Here is a 20,910-nt window from a genome sequence, read left to right as displayed (position 1 = left end):
TGTGTTTCATTCAGGTTGAAATTCTGAGGGCCTGAAATCAGATTCATGTCTTTAAAATTACAACTTAGAGGTGAAATTTTGTTAATGCCATTTTTGTCATTTTGGAAAGAAGCAAGCAAGCAGCAAAACCAAGTAATTATTGATTACATTGTCTGTGATTTGATATTTGCACTTATTAATAATATGAAAGGAAAATTGTATGGTGAATTTGGAGTTTTCTTGCTCATGTATATTGGTTAAAAACTGAAAACCAGTTTACAGTCTTTCATTTTAAAAAGATTATTGTTCTTTTGCATAGGGTGGAGCATATCATGATCCACACACAGAAGATGGAGCATCTACTAAGGAGAATAGAATTCTGTATAATGACCCTGTTCCGAGAAGAGTTGGCAGCTTTTACAGAGGTAATTTCATGGTGGATCTTCCAATTTAATCCAGAATTTTAGCATGGAATATAAATTAAGTACTAGAAATTGATACAGAGAATTAACATGAACAACTACAAAGGCTTATTGGAAAAATAATTGTTACTCAGCTTTCAGAGGGTGAGTTTGCAGGAACTGCATTGGTACCCTATTGTTTATTTGTAAATGATAGCTCCCTTTAATTGGAAAGTACATCCACTGCAGTACCTTGTAAAGCAGAATATAATTTATCAGGGCAAAATGAACAAAATTTATATTACCAAAGTAGGCAATTAATATTTTAAATTTCTATTTTCAATTCTTATAAAGACTCTATTTATACCTATGCACCTGTAGCACATAGACATACTTACTGATGTGTTTCAGACACTGTGTTACATGGAAGTGTAACTCTAGCTTTTATGGCTTGAAACCTGTGGCATTTCTTTTGTTAAGACTTACTAAAGATCAGGGTTTCCTACAAGCCAAGAGCACACTTAGATAATTCCAGTTCAGAATAAGTAATAAAACAGGTCTGTGTATGGACACCCACAAATAGATACTGTTCTGTTATGGCACACAAAAGATGGTGGTTTCTGAGCAGCTGCCTCATGGCTAAACCTGGGTAATTGTTTTGAAAAGATGATAAGAGGCTAATTACTGCCCTGCAAGTGTTAGGAGGCTTGTGGGGCTCCCCTGAACCTTAAGAAGTCCCAATCAGCTGAAATTCGCTTATGAGTCACTTAATAACCGTAAGCAGAGTCACAAATCTCCCTCTGATCCTCTTCAGGTTGATCACTTGGCTGATGACCTGATTTGGACACATTAAAATCTGACAATCCTTGCCAGTGTCCCACTGCAATATTAAAACCTGTGAGCAGAATTAAAGCTTGTACTGTTTTGAGTGATGCTTTTGAGTGTTTGTGTTGCAAATGCAACAGAGGATGCTTGAGAAGTCTCAGTCCTGAATTGCCTTCATTAATCCATAAAAAGCTCCTAAAAATGTACATGGGTTATCCTTCTTTTTTTATATATAGTGAAACAAAAGTTCAAAGAAGAATGACTTTCATAAGTCATGTGCTAAAGAAACTGCAGAGCTGGGATTTATTCAATTCCTTGTTATAAAAAAAGAGGGGTTTTCCTCTTCAACTTTATCAAACAAATATATTTTAAATGGACTTAATTATTGCTTTGGGAAGATGATATTATATTTAAAATAATACTTTGATAATAGTATATGCAAAACTGGTGATAGTAGTATATGCAAGTTACTGTGAAATGGGTAAATCCTTATTTATATAAATTTAACCTTTGTATTAGAGCAGTATTTATTAGCATATACTTTTGTGTTACAGCTTGAACAAAACAAAACCTTACAGATGCTCTTTTGATAAATTGTGTAATGTGACGCTGCATTAATGTTCCAACTAGTGTCTGGTCAATTTTTAATCCAGTGCAGGTATTTCTAGTAATATTCATAATTCTAATAAATTTATGTTCTAGATCTGTATATAGTTGTGTATTTTCAAAAGCACAGTAAGTCTGTTTGAAAAATACGTAATATCTAATTTTGATGTTTTAATTTTTAGTGCATTATCTCTTAGTTACATCAAAAATCAAATTTTTTTTTCAAGATGGGTGCTACTTTTTTTAAGGTCTAAAGTGAAGACCAAATGTAAACTGTAGTATTTCATGTCTTTAGTAACAGGATTGCAACATCTTATTCTCTTTCCTATTTTTAAATATCAATCACACTTAGAGCTCCCTACCAATAGAAGTGTTCTCAAACCTAATAACAATTTACCCAAGTTCTGATGATGGCCTCATTTTGTAACCAATATTACCCTACAAGGATCACAAAAATCAGCTTTCTTTTCAATCATACACAAAACACAACTGTGTCTTTGCTCTCCTGCCACTGTAAGAGGCAGAGAGGGAGCAGAGAAGTGGGAGCTGGGATTTTTGGCAGAGCTCAGTGTACATTGTTTGCTGTTCCCCTGTTCAGTTCCATCTCCACGTCCAGAGAGTACCTACATAGAAAACAATGTGTCCAACAGAGCCTCGGTGTTACCAGCAGACAGCACCACGGTGACAAACCACCCCAAGAGACAAACCACCTTTGACACCTGGTGAGTTGTAATGTGCACACGTGTGTAGAGAATGGCAGGAAAAAATGTGGTTTTAACAGGAGGGACAAAAACCTCACGCTTTTCTCAAGATTTGCAATTGTCCATGTGCTTAGTTGCTTCCTCCAGCTATAGCAGCAGAGCATGGCATGTTTTCTGTCCCCTGTTGAGCAGCAAGGAATCCTGCATTGCACCCATAACATGAATGCATTAAAGTTGATATAGTTTTGTCCAATCCTTCACAATTTTTTCCCGCTATTAGTCTTTAGGTAAAGATAGTACAAAGTGCTTGTGTGTGTAGTATATATAGAAATTTGTGGATTCCAGAAGCATGAATTGTTATACAGGTGGAAAAAATATCAAAATGCATGTTTCCATATATAAAGTACTATATTAATGAAGAATATTTTCACCCTACAATGGGTACCGCTGCTCACTTTGTTTATACACAGAAGGAAATTAATACATTCTATGGGAAAATGGATTAAGTGACATCTTAATGGTGTATATTGATTTTAAAAGATTAAAAGCATCACATGGCTCCATTATATAACATAGAGCACCTTAATTATGCTAATAAAATGACAGCATATACATAGCTTTGCAGGACTCAAAGGGAAATAGTTTTGTTTCTCTTAAAAGAGTTTGGCTTAGAATACTCTTAGTCTTATACTTTTTAAAATCACAATAAAGAATATTGAATAAAAATAAGCAGATGGAGCTCACAGGATTGGTGAGAGGAATGGGCTGCATACATTTGCATGGTTCAGCTATGCTTTATACCACTCTCTGAAACACTTCTCTCTGAAAAGGCCATGAAGTCATGCTATCTAAACTGTTTCAGTGGTTTGTTGACTTAATGTGTTTTCACACAAATAACCAGAGAATTATGTACTTAAAGAGAAAGGGGGGTGGTGGGTGGTGGACAGCTTGTGTTCAGGTGTTATACCTATGTCAGTAATAGAAGATGTTTACTCCAGAACCCTTCTCACCTGCTCTGATTCACTAGAGTCTGCTTCCTGTCCTTCAGTAGCTCCACCTACATCCATTTTCTGGAATTAGCTGAGGAAAGCGGTCATTTATATAAAACGGTGGTACTTATGTTGTGACTTGTGTGGCTAAAGAAGGTATTTATTCCTGCTCTTGAACCCTTTTACCATTTTACATTTTCCTTCATACCTGGATCTTTCTATCTTGCATATAACATAAGACACCTGGAATCTTGTTTTGCTTTATATATCATTCAGCAATATAATGTTATTTTAACTCTGAACTGAAAAAAATAGTGTGTGTTATTAGAGCTGGTTGGGAATATTTTTTATGAAGTACTTTTTTTGTTTATAATGCCAAATTACCAAAAACCAAAACTTTTTGAGGGGAGTGACTGATAACCACTAACCTTTTATTGTGAAGATTCTTCACCTCCAGGATGGAATTGCCAGTCAAAACCAGAGATACTCTCAAAATAACAAATATTTTGGAGGCAGCATTATTTTTTAGAATGTGAAGAACTTGAGTGCAGGGTCTTTGTTATTTAAACCAGAGGCTTGAACCAAGATCTTAGATCTAACAAGTGAATGCCCTAAACCAGAAGTTAGAGGTTATTATGAAGGACATTGTCTGGTTCCCTCAATGTATTCTCTTGAAGCTGTTTCATCTTGTTAAAACAGTGAAAGGACCACAGAGGTGCTGAATATGGCCTTGTGAAAAAGGCCCTTCATTAACTTTGAGACAGTTAGATTTAAGTCCTTGCTCCAAAGTACTCAAATATTTTCACAAAGTGGAACAGCTCCTTTGAGAGAAGAATCCACAGAAGAATAAGCATTTCTTCTTATGAAATGGAAGAAATAGCAGTAGCTGCAACACCAAGTTACTGCTATTTTGGCATATGCTTACCATTATCTTTTCTTTTCCTACTCCCTATTTTCCTGAAATGTTTCCTGCCCAGCTCTACCTGCTAACTCTGTTCAAGTTGTCCTGGCAATGGTCTAATGTTGCAAAATTGTTCTGTGCCATAAATGCAGCTTAACCCAATTCCTGAGTAGTGAAGAGTCTGTGTTCCTCTAATTTTCTGTATAGAAGTTGTGTAAATGCTTATGAAAATGTTGAAAGCTCTAATGGAATGTGATTCTGCTTACATCAATTTTATGATGAAGTAAATATTTGATGTTTAAATAACATACCTAACTGGTACATGACAATTCATCTCGAATTATGAGTGACATGTATTCCACCTGGACTTGCCACTACTGTAAAATATTGCTTCTCATACTATTGCTCTGTGTTGCCTTTCTTCTGTCAAAGATTCTGTGAATGTTTGCTAGACTGAATTGTCACAGATGTTCCCCTGTCTTTGTGTGCATTTTTCTGCTCTGTCCCCACTGTCCTGCCTTTTAAAATAAAGATATTATAAACTTGACTTTTGTCATCAGATTTTACTCTTAAATTACTAGATCATTTCTGAACTTCCGGCAACTTGATTTGAAAAAAGGCAAATTTTTTATCCTTCTAGAAATTCTTTTCTTTGCTACAGTTTAATTTCCTGTAAATGACCTTGAACTTGCTCAATTTTTTTATTGATACAAGAATAAATGTTTTATTCTCTTCTACTCATACAAGCTTTGTCCTGAGCTGGGCAAATTCAGTAGTTATAGGCAAGATATTTAATTTTACTCTGCCAGTGGTCCAGAACATTGGCCTGAATTATCTTTACCACTGTCATAGTTCTAAATATCTCTTTAGGATTAATTCCAACATGCAGTAGTGTATCTCACATCATATTGGAAGTGTTTGCATTGACTGCTTACAAGATATCTGGGGGCTTCAGGAAAGCATTTTTGTTTAGACCTTTTATGTCCATACAAATGTAGTCATGCTATGACAAGTAGCTTGTCATATCTTCTCAAGCATAAGTGATACATTTCTGCAAAAATAATAAAAAAGAGGAACTCTATTAATAATATTACTATTTTTATATGTATATTATATATATAAACATACACAAAATCTCTGTCATTCAAGAAAAGAAAAAAAAATCATTCTTACAAGGGTAAAAAACTTAAAACTTTATCCACTATCAAGTTTCATGGTTCCAGAATAAGGTTTTTTGTAAACAGGACATGACTGACTTTTATATTGCTGTGTCAGTGTCAGTGTAACATTATAGTCATACTTCCTATTCCTGAAAGTAAAAGGTTACCAGCATCTGAGCAAATTACTTAGGGCATGTTCAGCAGTGTGTGCAGCATGACTGTTGCTGCATTACAAATATTTTCCAGTTCTTTAATGGAATTTGTAAAAAAAATCAGGAAATTGCAAATTCTGAATGGTATTCTGTATATGAGATAATAGATCTGGTGTTTATTCCAATTAATAAATCCTCCTTTTCCGCATGATAAAAAAATTGCAGCTCCAAACAGAGTTCAGATTTGATCTTTTGATTTTAAGCTTTCAATGCCAGACTTTTAGACCATGACCTTTTACTGTGGGTTTCAGTTTGTGGGATTGAGATTCTTATCTTGAACTATCTATTTGAATTGTTTTCATTTGTTTCTGACATTTTCTTGCCTTTGCTGAATGGTAACTGTGTGACTGCCCCTTAAGGGTGTTACTTTGACTAAAACTAAAAGGTAACTTGGAGAGTTAGTGTTTGTCATTTATCTTCAAAGAAAAGTTCTGCTATGTCAGTAACTCCTTCATTAGACAAAAACCTTACTCACTAATTGTGTTTGGATCCGTAAAGGGAGTAGTACATGAGACTTTCCAAGCCAGGTGCCTGCTGAGATTAGGGTTGCTGAAGAATAACTAAAACAAGCATGAGCAATTGCCTCCCGAAAAGAGCTGTCTGCAATACAAATCTCTCTATGGCAGCATGAATGCAACATGCTTCCTATTTTTTCTTTTTAGCTAATGTGAAAGCACCTCAGCTTGCTTGCCACATGCATGTTTGCTGCTGCACCTCATTGCACCTGCATGAAGCTGGATACCTTTCCTACCAGGGGTAATAAATAGAAGTGATAATCACAGAATTTCTGTTTGTACTTATGCCTTTTCCAAGTGTTTCAGACCAGAATAAACAATGTGTTCTGCATTATATGTCCTAAGCATGCAAAAGGTACACAAAGATAAAATAACAAAGCACAGCACATTTTGCCTTTGGTTTCTGCTTGAGAATGAGCTCTCTGAGTGGAGGCTCTTCTCCAGGGCTACTCCTACTTGTTCCTAAAACAGACAGCACAAAGAAGACTCTGGTGGAAGTGTTTGCTTTCAAGAGCTGAAGCTTTATGCAAAATAACAAGATAATTGCAGTATGTTGTAAGAGTTTAGTGTTGTGTGACTCTACAGATTTTTTTGATAATCCTAATTTTTTTCCTGCACTGTCCATTATCTGAAAATCATCTTTTGGGATGCCTAAATTATCCCAGTGTTTCATCATCGATCAAAATGTTCTGCTCTATTTTTACTCAGTACAAAATCCTGGTGTTGAAGCTTCCTGCTATAATGCTATATATGTTCACTCTCTTCACATAATGAGCATGTGTTTTGAAGCAGTTGCTTTTCAAGGTCAATGCTTTTTCAGACAACTGTACTGCAATATGAGTCATAGGAGTTAATGACATAAACCATTCAGTATAAAACCACTGGCTTTTGGGTAAGCAGCAATTGAAAATGAGCAGTTCTTAGCCCCTTATTTTCCAATTCTCTCTGGTCACTGTAGCCATAAAGAGGAAATGATGGTGCAGAATTTCATTTCTCTCCTCTATGCTCAGCTGCTGTGGAGAGCAGTTTTCTCATCCAGGTTCACTGGGCCAAAGAAAAGAATCACGCTTGAGTGAATCTCTGTCTAAAAGTATGGCAAAAATTGTTCCAGGCTTCGCTCTGAAGATTAACTTCACCTGTTAAAATACAGCATCTCCATTTGGAATAGACTTTGTAATAGAAAAGCTATAGCAAGACATTGAAAAATTTTAAAGGATAAAATAAGCTCCTGTGATCTTGCTTATGATCTGACACTGGTTCCACAGTGGACAGCAATCATTGGGTTGATAATTTGCATTGGGACTATGGTTTGGGATATGCTTGCAGCTGTGGATGCACAGGAGCTCCTTTGGGGAAAGGCTCAGATTCTTAACCCCATTTACATGACTGAGTACAAGCAGGATACTTGGGGTATATGGTTTTCTCCAACTTTTCCAACAAATCAAGTAAAAATCATTTAGTAAATAATTCAGCAGGTGTTCTGTGTTATGTCAGACTCCTGAGTTCACTGAATGTAATAAGTAGTCTTTACTCTTTGGCTTTCTCCTTGGTGCTTTAAGTGACTTGTATAACAATGCCTTACACCTGTCACACTACTTACAGTAGTACCAAATACAGGGATGTGATAGCAACAGGCCTTAGCAATCCAGTATATTTAAAATACCTGTTATAAGTATAAAAATTACATTAAACCAAAGTTTTTTTCCCTGTAGTGGTGTTGTAATGTCCACATGAAATATATATTGTCATACACCTGAATGTAATTCCTGCATCTAGATATAAGTTCTCAAAAATTTAAATTAGGAAAATTTCTACCATACTTTCTGCCTATGAATCTTTTTGCGAAGACCATTCTCTTAATGAATAGTTGCACTTTATTACAGGATTTATACACTGCATGCATTTATATTTAGAGCCAGGTAACATTTCAAGCTTGAGGTGGTTTTGTGTAGAAATTGAAGAACTGATACCACCTATCAGAGTGAAGATGGTTTTATCAACAAGGAGGATGACTCCAGTGAATCCTACCCCAATTATGTTTTTCACATTTATTTGGGGGAAAAAAAAGTCAGCCTGGCATGTAGTAGCAGCTGAATCACCAGCTGATAGCATAGCATTTAAAGCCAGAATTAGAAGCCAGTGACAACTATATTAGACAGTTAAATGTTGCTACATTACAGTTGCTCCAAGAAAAGCTGCTCCTGTTTGTCATGCAGAGCCCTTAAAACAGTGGCTTTGCTTTAGGTTTTCCATCAAGACAGTGGAATCTTTTTTCTTTTTTTAAATGCAATTTAAGTGTGAAAAAGGACTATTAAATGACCCAGTATGAATTTCTGTATGTTAGTTGCTATGAAGTGTTGTCCATCCTCTGGGATCCAGGCCTGTTGGCTGTGTTTCTCCCAGATAAGTATTAGGTCCTGATTTGAAATGTCAAAGATGGGAAATGCACTTCACTAAGGAGCTTGTTCTGGCAGTTAATGATGTTATTGTGAAAATCAGTGCCTTATTTCTAATATGACTTAGGCTACATCATCCACCTACTTGTTCTTGTAATATCTTTGCCTGTTAGTTCCAAGATTTTCTAGTATTCTGTAATTTCTTTCTGGATATGTAGCTGTGCGTCATGATCAAGAAAACAAAATATTTGAGCTGGTTTGGGTGTGTTTTTTAACACACTAAAGAGATTGAAATCTCTGAAAATATTTCTGTGATGCTTTCCTGCACCATTTTCAATTTTCAAGCTATTTTAAAGGGCACTAGAAGTGCAATCAGTTATGTCTCACCACTGTCCTTGTAAACCATCTTTTTACCCTATATAAGTACTTTGCATACATGGTATACTGTGTATATTGAAAGTAATGTGTTATTTATCAGCTGTAGTTGCTTCTGACATGTAAGTTAAGAGTTAAAAGGCAGAAATTCAGTCTTCAGGCAAGTCACCTGTTCCATTTTTGGGTCACCTCCTTTTGCCAGCACTGCCTCATGCATAGCAAACTAATGGAAGGTTTTAAGTTGAAATGGACAACAGTAGATCCCCAGCTTCCCTGATGATAGATTTGGAGCCGTGTCAGCAAGGGTCAGGAAGTGCAGTTGAAAGTGGTTCTCTCTGGCCAACTTTGCAACTCCTGCTTCTCCAGCAAGCAATGGATAAACTGGACCTGTGCTTTGATTTGTATGTTCTCTCAGATATGCTTTTCATTTTCCTAAAAGACCTCATGTGTGATATTTTGATTTGAGTATTAAATTCTGGCTTAAAAGAACACATGCATGCTTTCCTTTTCCCTAAATAAAACTATTCATTGGTTTGAACTAATCATTTTACCCTAACACTGTGTACCTCCTATCCCTTGTAATAACTCTTATCTGGTATTTGTGTAGTAACCCTGGAACCAATGAATGCTAAAACTTTAAGTATTTTTTTACTTTAATCAATAATTTACATTCTTTGGCATCAGATCTCAGTATTACACAGAATTTACAAAGTAATACCATAATAAAATTTCTCTTACAATACCTTATTTCATATTTAGGAAAAGTCCTGAAAACCTTAACAGTCACTCAGAACAGCTCAAGGAGAAAGAAAAGCAAGGTTTTTTCAGGGCAATAAAAAAGAAAAAGAAGAAATCTCAAAATGTAAGTATGCAGCATTTCTAGTAGAAGTATTCTTTTATTCATTTTGAATTATACCATTTTAGTATGCTAGATTAGTACAATGCCTTTGTATTATTTATTATTACATGTATATTCACTTCTTTTACTTTCTCTCCTCACTATATGAAAATCAGATTCTTCTTTTGTTCAGGGTTGATTTTTCTGCCTTTTCAGATATTTCTTCCCTTATTAGGACTAGAAAGTGAAGAAATCCAAACTTACACCTTTGTTTTCATTCAGACCCTTTGAGAGCCAGTTTTGAGGCAAGTTTTAAGATGATATTGCAACAAATTCTTTTTCAGGATATGGTGATACCATTCCAAGAATAGTAACTTCATTGTTGTGTGTCCCCAGAGCTTGAATAGTTTCAGGCACCCATACAGAGAAAATGAGACTGTAACAAATGAGAATTCTTTCCAGTCTTTTTCATGCAAGTGCCTTGGTAACAGCCTCTGTCTTCCTGCTGCATTCCATGACTGGAATAAGGATGATGAGTCTTAACCATTCTTAAGTGTTTCATGTTTTGCTGAGGAAATGGATTGTAGCTATAAGTCTTTGGTGTCTCATACTTTTTTACATTTTCATAAAGTTTTGGGGAGGGAGAAAGGACTTTCTTTTATCAGAAAGTAGTGGTATACTAACATTTCACAAGTATTTATAATAAAGATATCCCTAATAACTGAAGTAACCTAAACATAATCTCATTCTTAAATGACAGCTCTGGAAACAGTAAAACATTTAAAATTGTAATGTTCCTGTAAGTGTAAATGTAGTTAGAGTTTTGAAGATTCTCAGAATTGAGTAAATCATGCTTACTCCTGGCAAAGGGGATGACTTAATGAAAATATTTATTGTCAAGGTGTGAGGTGATAGGATTGAGAGTTGGTAGAGGGCTGATCTGTTGAAAATTTGGAGAGAGGAGTGATTATCAGGCTTTTTGTTGTTTTGGGTTTTTTAAAATTTCTTTGAACTGTGTGGAACATGTACATCTGTGTATTAATTAGCACTCAGAAATGCACCTCACCTTCCTGCTGGGTGGGATTTACAGCAATGACATCTACCTCTCCTTCTGAACTTGTTCACCCTCATACCTGTATGCAGCTCAAATATGATAATTTGTATTAAACAACTGAAATAAATGTCTACATTACAGCTCTGGGACTGTTTGATACCAAAATGTCCATGTGAGGATAACACCTAAGGCCATTGGTTCCAGTGATGCATTTCCAAGGGAAAAAAAAAACATGTTAAATTTTCATTGCTGTACTCTACTCTGATTCCAGCCATGCAGACATAGTGGCAGACAACACTGCAATAGCTCAGCTGAAAGATGGTGTATTGATTACCTCCACATCAAACTGTGTGAAAGAAATACATACTGGATTGTGTTGCCTCTCAAAATCTGGCATTTACAAAACACCTAAATCAAAAACTCCTTGATCTATAGCTACCAAAACCATCACTGATTACAAGCTAACGCAGATTTATATATAAATCCTTATTCCTGTTTCTTCTCACTTCTAAAAAGAGGGGTAGAGAGGAATAGAAGAGAGAGAGAGAAGGGAAAAAACTGCGTTTGCTACTTAGAGGTGGAATCTCACAAAAAGATGAATAAATTAGTGAAATAATATAGTGATACAACTCTTTCACCCTCAGGTAGAAACTTGCTGAGATCAACCTGAGTTTTGGATCAAACCAGAGCCAGAAAAACCTCCTTTCATTTCTGTTTACATCTGAGTGCCAGGACAGTATCTAGGCATAGGCTGCAAGTGTGTAAAAGTGTCTGGCTCAGACTCTGGTCTTTGTTGCTCTTCATCTCTTAGTTGAAGACATCTACCTGACAAACACTGGGACAGTCTTGAGGATCTTCCAGCACAAAACAAAATTACTGCCTTCAATTCAGCACCAGATTTGGTGTTAGTAGTAAAAGTTGTTCACAGCACTGTAGTATTAGCTCTTCAATTACACATACAATGTTTTCTATGAATTCCTATTAAAAGTCTTAATAGACAGCTTGTTACTACCCAAGGGTTTTTTTCTGAGACCTACAATTCATGTAGAGTCCTACAAGTATGAAATTCCAGTTATTAGCTCAAATACAGACTTTTAGCAAGAAATAACAAATTAGACCTGGGGACTGTCACAGAGCTAGGAAGCACATGGTAGCTAGCTGTGATTTACTTCTGATATCCTTGGGCAATTCCCATTTTGCTGGTGATCATCATCACAGAAGTTGTAAAAGATACCTGAAATTGGATTGATGACATCTTAGTAATATCATTCTCAAAATATCTAACAGCCTAGAATTGATCCCAGTTCCTGACACTTCTTCCTGCAGGTTGCTCCCATGAATCATTCTCCCTAGAGTTCTCCAGGTGCAGTACCTCGTGGGTTAGCAATTGTTACTGCCTGTTATGGGAATTCTTTGCAGTATTGTTTTTGCAAAACTGTTCTTATCCATTCTCCTTTTCATCATTTGAAGTGTTTTAGTAGTGTAGCAAAAGGTTTTGAGGATTGTTAGAATCACAGTTTTATGTCATTTGCCACCAAACAATTTGATATCCATGAGGGTTATGCACAGTGTCAGTAGGCACTATCTTCAGAGGAGCCTGAGCTTTGCAGATTTTGGCACTTAATTCAAGCTATGGGTCTGAAGAAATTACCTGCTTTGGAAAAAGCAGTTTCAGGTGAGCATTTCTCTTAGCAGTGCTTTCATTCCCTTTTAATTTACTGAGTTTGAAACAGGAAATGCTTCTGACCATAAAGTTCCTGGACATAAGCTATGCTAATTATTGATTCTCATTAACTTGGATGGAATCTAGAAGCTGGGAAAGCTGTTTGAAAGCCCGTGCTTTTGGTAGTGCAGTTGTCATTGTATTTAGTCATATAATAATTCTATTCCATAATAAATATTTCTTCTGATAGACAGGAAAATGCAAGGCACTATATATGTGTCCTATGCTTGTTTGCACCTGAGCAGGGGAGAAATAGACCCATTTATAATTCTAGTACCTTATAGTTCTGTTTGTTGTTTATTCATCTACGGGTAAGCTCTGTGGTTGTGCTCCATAAATTAAAATAAACCAGCCAGTGTACTTGTAGCTATACGTGAAGCTGCTAATGGCACATTTATGTTAGAACTGAAATAATTCATCTTGGAGCCTTAGCTCTTATTGCAAGTTAAAAATAGAAGGCTTTTTTTTCCCCAAATGTAACTATCAACTGCTCATTCTGAAACCATCTCCTATTATTGTTAGTGGATCTTTAATTCTTTATATAAAAATAAGAAATGTCGTGCTTTAAGTCATTATCAGAAATACAAATGATTGCCAGAGTTACAGGATTTAATTCAAAGCTCAGTAAAGTCAACAAGAGCTACCAGATATTTCCAAAAGCCTTTAAAATAAACTCATTCTGTATTCCTAATGAACATGGATATAAAAATAGGTGTTCTGATCTTTTTTTTACATGCTTTCTATGCACTGAATTGCTTGAATTTGTTCCATAGGCTTTTTTCAATCATTATTGTATTTTCCAAAAGCAAATTATAGGCCTGATAACATGTATTGTTGAATTACCAAAAAAAAAGTTAATTTAGTAAGGGGCAGATCTCTTGGATTGAAATATTATGCATTTAGTTTTTGTGTCTTATATTGCAGACAGACTCAACCAACGGCGAGAATCCAAGCATCAAGAAATCCCTCTTTCCTCTTTTTAATTCAAAGAATAATTTAAAGCATAGTTCTTCTTTGAAAAAACTTCCTGTAGTCACTCTACCAATGGTATTAATTTTTAAGTACAGTAACACTGTAAAATGCTCCAGTAAATTTGTTTTACTGACTACAGCAGCATGTGGTTTATTTTCATGGTATCACTTCCTCTTCATGCCAGTTAAGTATCTTGGGCCAGTTCAATAAATTTAAGTAAAATCAGCAGTTTTGTTGAAACAGATTGTGCCTAGAAAAAATTTTGGTAGTATTTGATATAGTGAAAATGTAACATACACAGTTCCAGAGAGAATGAGCCTTGGGAGTAAGACTAAGGAAGGGAAATAGTTGTGAAATTGTGTATGTTTAAAATTAAACTGTCTCATTATGTTTCATTCAGGAAAAAAATTAACCTGGTTTGGTTTATAACTATATTGTAAATACATAATTTTTTACAAACCACTCCTTTATATATAAATTTAAATAAATCAAATACTAACAATGGATTATCTGGAAAGAACTTTAGCTCATGTGTCTGTTGTATTTTTGTTTGTCCTAATTGTTCATGATAAAAGACAGCTTGCATTAAAAATAGATTACATTTTGGCTGTCCTCTTTTTACTTAGAATTCTTGAAATGAGATAAAAAGCTACATCTAAGTTTTAAATTATCTTTCTGCCATAAAGTTTCAGCTGTTTCTTAAATTTTTGCTTTAGTTTGGGATACTTGTGGAGGAGAAGATGCGAATAGAGAAAGCTCTTGGTTTTGTGATGTCAGTCAAGAGATCAGTTTAGAGGGATTTTGGTCTGCTTCACTCTGGAGCAAATTTATGGAACTGATCCATGGTCTTAACTGCAGTATGGAATGCTTTTTAAATGAAGATCAGGCTCAACAATATTTTGGTTTAAATTTTATTTTTGATGCCTTGTTTAACTGCTCTTTCTTACAGCAAATAACACTAACAGCATGTGAATGCTTTAAGGGCTAAGGGTAGAGCAAATCTGCATGATGTCCACAGCCACTTGCTCTTACTATGGGGAGAATAATTGAGAGGTCATTGCAATTCTGCTGCAGTAATGGGCTTCACTTTTTTCTGTAATTAACTGTGGGAAATTATTTACAGCTATTCTTAAGAAAATGCTAGGAGACCAGTATTTAATATTTTGTTGCAGATGCCTAATACGGAAGGTCAGGATCTCTTAGCATTACAGAAAGCCATTCATTCTTCCAATCACCAGAGCAGCAGGCAGAAGGATTGGCATCCTGAGAAGATGACAGAAATCCAGCCTCATGTAAGTGGCCTTATCAATTCCCTATATATTAATATCACTGATACATCTTGACATTTTTTTCTCTGGTGAATAGAAGAATTGCATTTGACATTATTTCCCAGCTTTCTAGTTCCTTGCTCACTGGATGTACCTGCAGTCCTGCATAATTTTTTTAAAATATGGACATGAATGACAAGGAAAAGAGAGATTAAATGTCCTGTGTCAGTCTTTGAGCCCTTTGAAATATTGCTCATGTTTTTGTATTATAGGCAAACAGTGTTTCAGTGCATGTCCATGGTAGCGATGCAGTGCTGTACAAAAGCCCTCAAGTCAGCTCTGTAAGGAATGGTGACTCTTGAGGGTTGGCTGCTGCTCAGCAGAGTTTGATACTTGATGTGGTCACCAAAGCATCCAGACCATGTTACAGTGTGGCTGGCACAGACTGCAGTTTCAGCAGGCTACATTTTTGGAGCAGAGCACTGCATTAGTGCAACTTCATTTTCTCCAGTTCTAAAACCAGCTCAGTGGGCAGTGTTTGGGAGGGAGTGTCAGTGCCATGCTCCATTGTTGTCACATTGGAAACTGAAGAGGGTTTGTTGCAGCTGCAGTGTTTGAAGAAACAAGTTGCTGTGTGAGCTGTGGAATTTAACAAGACTGCTTTCATACTACTTTGTGAACTCAGACTTCCCCAGCTTTTGCTACCCATTTTCAGTAACCCCTTATCACCATTCACCTTCAACCTGCGCACCAGTGAAAGGAGCTGTGGGAGACTGGAGCTGCCTATCACCCAGCTGCCAGCAAACAAAATATGTAACTTCTGAGTTCTGCCAGACCTCCTTTCAGTGCAGATGGTTACTCAAGACTCACTCCAACCCCTAATTTATGTTCACAACATTTTTAAGGACTTGTATTTCTGAAATCTGTTCCTCATAAAATGTGGCTGAGGTTCTTAAGTTAATAGCAGACAGATGGACAGCTAATGCAGTTGTCTATGCCTGCATTTTCAAATGAAACAAGGATAAAATCATTGACAGGAGCAGTTTTTTTCTGAGGGAGAAAAGGTTCCATCTTTTCAGGTAGCTGATAGATTGGACTGTGATGAGAAGACATTTTCTCAGGTGTGTAGTCATAGCTTGGAATGAAATATATCAAACAAATATGAACTAAAAGTGAAGAAATCCCATAAAGTTTAAGATGTTCAGTTTAGGATAGTGCAGCTTTTTCATGGGAGGTCTGGTGTGATGCAGTTTTTCTGCGTGTCTTTCAGAGCCAGCCCTTAAAATCTCTTCGGAAGCTCTTACACCTCTCTTCAAACCACCCTGTGGCTGGCGAGCCCCGCTTCCAGCCCTTACCCAGCCAGCCAGCCAAAGCCTCTTTTCCCGAAGTGCGGATCCATCCCATGAGCCAGAGCTCCAGCAGCGGCAGCAGCAGCGTGCGGCCAGAGGCGCCGGCGAAGAGCCGGCCCACGCTGCAGATCCCCAGCCAGCTGGAGCCCACCTGGCACGTGTCCCCCGTGAACCGGGCCGGGAGCGACGGGCCCCCCTACTCGGACCAGCTGCCGGCCAAGGGCGGCCAGAACGGGCACAGCTACGGCCGCGCCAACCGCGCGCGCATGCCCAACCTGAACGATCTCAAAGAGACGGCCTTGTAGGGGCACCCACAAAGAGACCAGCGTAGGGGTGAGATCAGCATAGGGGAGCGGTGGTGCTCTGGTGATGGTAAGACTGCATTTTCAGCTGTATACAGGTGTGCAATATGTGCGTGTGGAGCGATGCTGTTCAGCACCACGAGAGAGTCAGGGATTTACAGGAGCACGAGTGGAACTATGAATTTCCAGTCATCAGAAATGTCACTGGACGCCAGGCAGAGTGTGCCGGTCAGGGAGAAAAATGCGTTGTCATTTTCTCTCATTTACATTCCAGCTTAGTGCACATCTCTGTCTGAAAGCTGGGAGACTTCTGGTATGTATTGGCACTTAAAAGGGTGAAAACATTGTCTAGGCCTATGCCCTTACTACATTTTTTGCTGCCTAGTTAAAACAGTGGGGTTTATGTGATAAAAGTGTATCCCTGTTAAGGGTTTAAAGTTAAATTGTATGTCTTAAATTTGTTTTTTAAACTTCCATATTTGATAGGATTTGTAATATTTATTTATGATGACCTAATATCGTACTGTTATAATCATATCTTTTATGTTATAATGTAAAGTTATTTTGAGCTGTTTGAAACATTGTGAAGCAGTGCAACAGCTACAGTAGTTTCTATAAAAAACTAACAGTAACATTTATATATTGCATCAGGAGTATTTTATTCTATATATAAATATATATATATAAATGGAAAATAACTGTCTGTTTTTTAAATATACTCATTTAAAAGAAAAGTATTGTTATGACACTATCTGCCATATTTTTTATACATTTGTGATATAAAGTGCAGTATTATACTTCTAATAAAAGGAAGCTGAATGTGGATATAAACGTGACTGTAACAGTATGGATCTTGCTTGGCTATGAGAGCCCAGTATTATAGGCATTATTGATAACAAACAAAAGACAAAATTTGATTCCAAGCTTTATTATGGGCTGTTTTGTTGGAAGTATTGGCTAAATGTAAGAGACTGCAGAACTGTACAGTAATCTAAATGTGGTATGTTCTCCCCTGTCCTTAGCTTTCCTAGTAATATTAATGGGATTTCTGCATCTGCATCAAGAGCACAGAGCCCCAGTACCAAATTTTTGTTTCTTCTAAAGAGATAAAGTGCCCCATTACTACAAGCAAAAGCAGGTGCTCTTCCACTTAATAGCAGGGGTGAAAACCAAAGAAACACAGCATGAATTGCAAGTGAAATGCAAAACTTTGACACTTAAGCATAGCATGGCACTGCAGATCATGGTATAAGCTTTTATGCATATGTGTATTTTACATCTCTAGCAATCTATTAACTAATAAGATAAACACTGTATTAGAATTTAAACTACTCTTGCACTTTTTATTACATTTCAGGATATATTTAAAGCTACAAATCTGATATTTGGATATTGAGGGAGAAGGTTGCCATGCAACTTGACTTCTCCTTAGGTCTTACTATCCAAATATTCCCATACCCAGTTCAGCTACCAGTCTCAGCAAAATACTAGATCTTGGGCTCCAGTCTCCTGTACAACACAGTTAAAACTGCCTTTACCTTGGTGAATGTCACGTGTAGCAAATACACACCCTGATTCCTCTGTTGCTACCAGTAAAGTAAATCAGAGGTGAGCCAGCAGGAGTCAAAAGAGTTATGCCAGTCTAAACTTTGTGCAATAAGAGGAGAGCCAGGCCTGTAGTGTCAGAACAATACAATCTTTCCTTTTTAAACACATTAGTTCCACTCCCTCATTACTCTGCAGCATACTTTGTTTTCTAGATGCTGTCTTTGTAAGACACCTGTACTTGCAAATACACTGTCTTTTCCAAAAAGAGATTAACCTGAATGTAAATGGAATGATTTCGCCATAAATGAAGTTAACAGAAGCAGCCAGGCAGTAAAAGCTGAACTTCCAACTTGGATAACAATGCAAACTGGACATGCTGTTCAGTACCTCGAGTCATACCAAAGTTCTAACAACAGCAAATTCGGCACCACTACTGTAAAAATTGTTGTCAGAAAGAACAGTGTGGAAGGATGTTATATCAGTTTTGTTCAGGACTAAAAATAAGTCTACTAAATTTGAAAAATTAAAAAATAGGAATTCTTCCTTTGTCAATTGCCTGCAAGAAATATGCATGTGATTTTTCTATAGCTAGATATGATACATAATATCTCTTTATATATGATATATGCACTGTATTGATATATCATATATATAGCATATATAAATACAATAGACATGAAAGGGTATTCAGTTTTTTTTAAGTTCAGTGGGCATCCAGGAAAGATATTGTGATATTTACTTGTTGTCCCTGTCAGAGTTTAGCAGCTTATTTTAGCAGTCTCTGTTAGATTCATTGCTTGGTCACAGCTACGTGAGCCCTTTTAGCCCTGCTTTGAAATGGGCTGATGCCACTGAAATCCCTCACAAAAGCACTGCCTGAGAGAGTGGGGCTCTAGGCAGTGCAGTTTGAATGTCTCTTTTATAGCAACAGAGCTGGGGAAGGGCCTGGAGCACAAGTCTTACGAGAGTGGCTGAGGGAGCTGGGGCTGTTTGGTCTGGAAAAGGGAATCTCAGAGGGACCTCACTGCTCTCTACAACCCCCTGGAAGGAAGGTGTAGCCAGGTGGGGATCAGCCTCTTCTCACATGTCTCAAGTGAAAGGATGAGAGGCAATTACCTTCTGTTGTGCCAGGAGAGATTCAAATTGGATATTAGGGAAAAAAAGATCACTGAAAGAGTGTTCAGGCATTGGAATAAGTTGTCCAGGGATGCGGTGCAGTCACCGACTCTGGAAGTGTTTGAGAGCATCTGGATGTGGCACTTGGGGATGTGGTTTAGAGGTGACTGGGGTGGTTGATGGTTGGACTGGATGATCCTAAAGATTTCTTCCAACCTTGATGATTGTGCATTCAGTCTCACAGGGAACGTTCAGGCTAGACTCTCCTGTGCTTTGTGGATATGTATCCTTTTGCCTCTGCAAGGTTTTTAGCTTGCTGGTAAGATCTTCATGCTGGGGATGATGGTACTGGGCTATATGTGGTTGTTACGATTTCTAGCGAGGAAAAATGTTTCTAAAGGATTTTTTTTTCTCTGTACCCATTAAGTTAAATCAGGGTGATCCCTGACTGTACATATAGCTGTTTAAAGTAGTTAGCAAATCTTCAAAGGTGACCCAAGGAATGTTTGAGTATTTGGTGGCCCATTATTTACAGAAACTTGTTTCTACTTCATACTGCATTTTCCTCTTGAATTCAACAAACTGTAGTATCTTTCAGTTGAATACTAAATTGTGTTGAATGTATGTAGTATATTCTTTCTTCTGTTGGAAAGAAGTTCCAGTAGCTCGGCCAGCTGATGCTGGGATGAATTCTGTATTTTTAACTTGGTCTAGCTTCCCAATATTTAGAATATGGCTAATGTAATTTTGTTGAGATTTTCAAAGGAGTCTTGATGTTCTGACTTAATAAAGAGGAAGAGAATTACAGAACAAACTCTCTTGTAAGCGTGAGCTTTCCTTTGCACTGGTCTGTGAGTCCTGTACTACATGCTCTATAGATTTATTTAGTATAAACGATCCTAGTTTAACTGTATTTTATTCTTTGGCAATCTTTTGCCTTATGGCATCACTGATGATGTGAATAAAAAAGAAACTATGTTTCAGAAATTAACTGTAGTAATTTTGCAGAAATCAAGCTGCCTAAACTTGTCTGTATGTTTTAGTTATAGCTCTTGAGCTCTTTTTAACTGAAAAAAAGCACCTTAAGGTCATCCTAACTGAAATTGTGTAAGTGTCTAAGCTGTTGTTTTAAACTTCAATGTAAATGTATTTACTTAGAACAACATCTGTTTTCAACAGACCTGGCCACAGAGAGCAGTCCCTTTGACCTATTCTCTGCTTTTTGCTCTGTTTATGGCAGTCCAAGCTTCGTTGCCCCTCTGAGAGGTTGCAGGAGAGCACTGGGCAGAGTTCTTGGCAGGAAGTCAATGATCTCAGATTTGTCTCCTAAAACATTCCCCAAACACCACTTGTTCTTTTAGGTCAATATTAAAGCAGGCTTCAAACTTCCAAGTTCATGAGGCATCCTCAGATCATCTTTTGGCTTGTCACCTTTCTCTCTACCACACCAACTTGTTTCTGGGACCAAGACTCTTCAGGAAACAGTGGCCTGTGGTAGGCTCTTCCCCTTCCTTGTCATTGCAGTTAGATCTCTCAGGAGATCAGTCTCACTTGTTTAAAAAGCTACATACCAGCCTTTTCTTTTTTTCTTCAAAAAAGATGAAGTGTTAGCTGAGTAGACTCCTAGGTTCACTCAGAAAAAACTATGAATCCTTAACAATTCTGCAGATCTCCATATAA

General features: G+C 37.0%; 1 protein-coding gene across 1 annotated transcript in view; it reads left to right on the top strand.

The window, feature by feature from the left end:
* The window catches only part of CDKL5 (cyclin dependent kinase like 5), a 124,301-nt gene extending 106,898 nt beyond the window's left edge, over window positions 1-17,403 (top strand). The window contains exons 13-18 of the mRNA XM_030957525.1: window positions 299-404; window positions 2,410-2,533; window positions 9,820-9,922; window positions 13,600-13,722; window positions 14,820-14,939; window positions 16,186-17,403. Coding sequence (XP_030813385.1) covers window positions 299-404; window positions 2,410-2,533; window positions 9,820-9,922; window positions 13,600-13,722; window positions 14,820-14,939; window positions 16,186-16,569 — 960 coding nt within the window. The 3' untranslated portion in view covers window positions 16,570-17,403. The remainder of the gene's footprint in view (window positions 1-298; window positions 405-2,409; window positions 2,534-9,819; window positions 9,923-13,599; window positions 13,723-14,819; window positions 14,940-16,185) is intronic.
* Window positions 17,404-20,910: the final 3,507 nt, after the last annotated feature.

This window comes from Camarhynchus parvulus, chromosome 1, assembly GCF_901933205.1.
Source record: "Camarhynchus parvulus chromosome 1, STF_HiC, whole genome shotgun sequence".
NCBI classification, from domain to species: Eukaryota; Metazoa; Chordata; class Aves; order Passeriformes; family Thraupidae; genus Camarhynchus; species Camarhynchus parvulus.
Note: the sequence above shows the minus strand (reverse complement) of the source record. Positions and strands in the feature narration are given on the sequence as shown.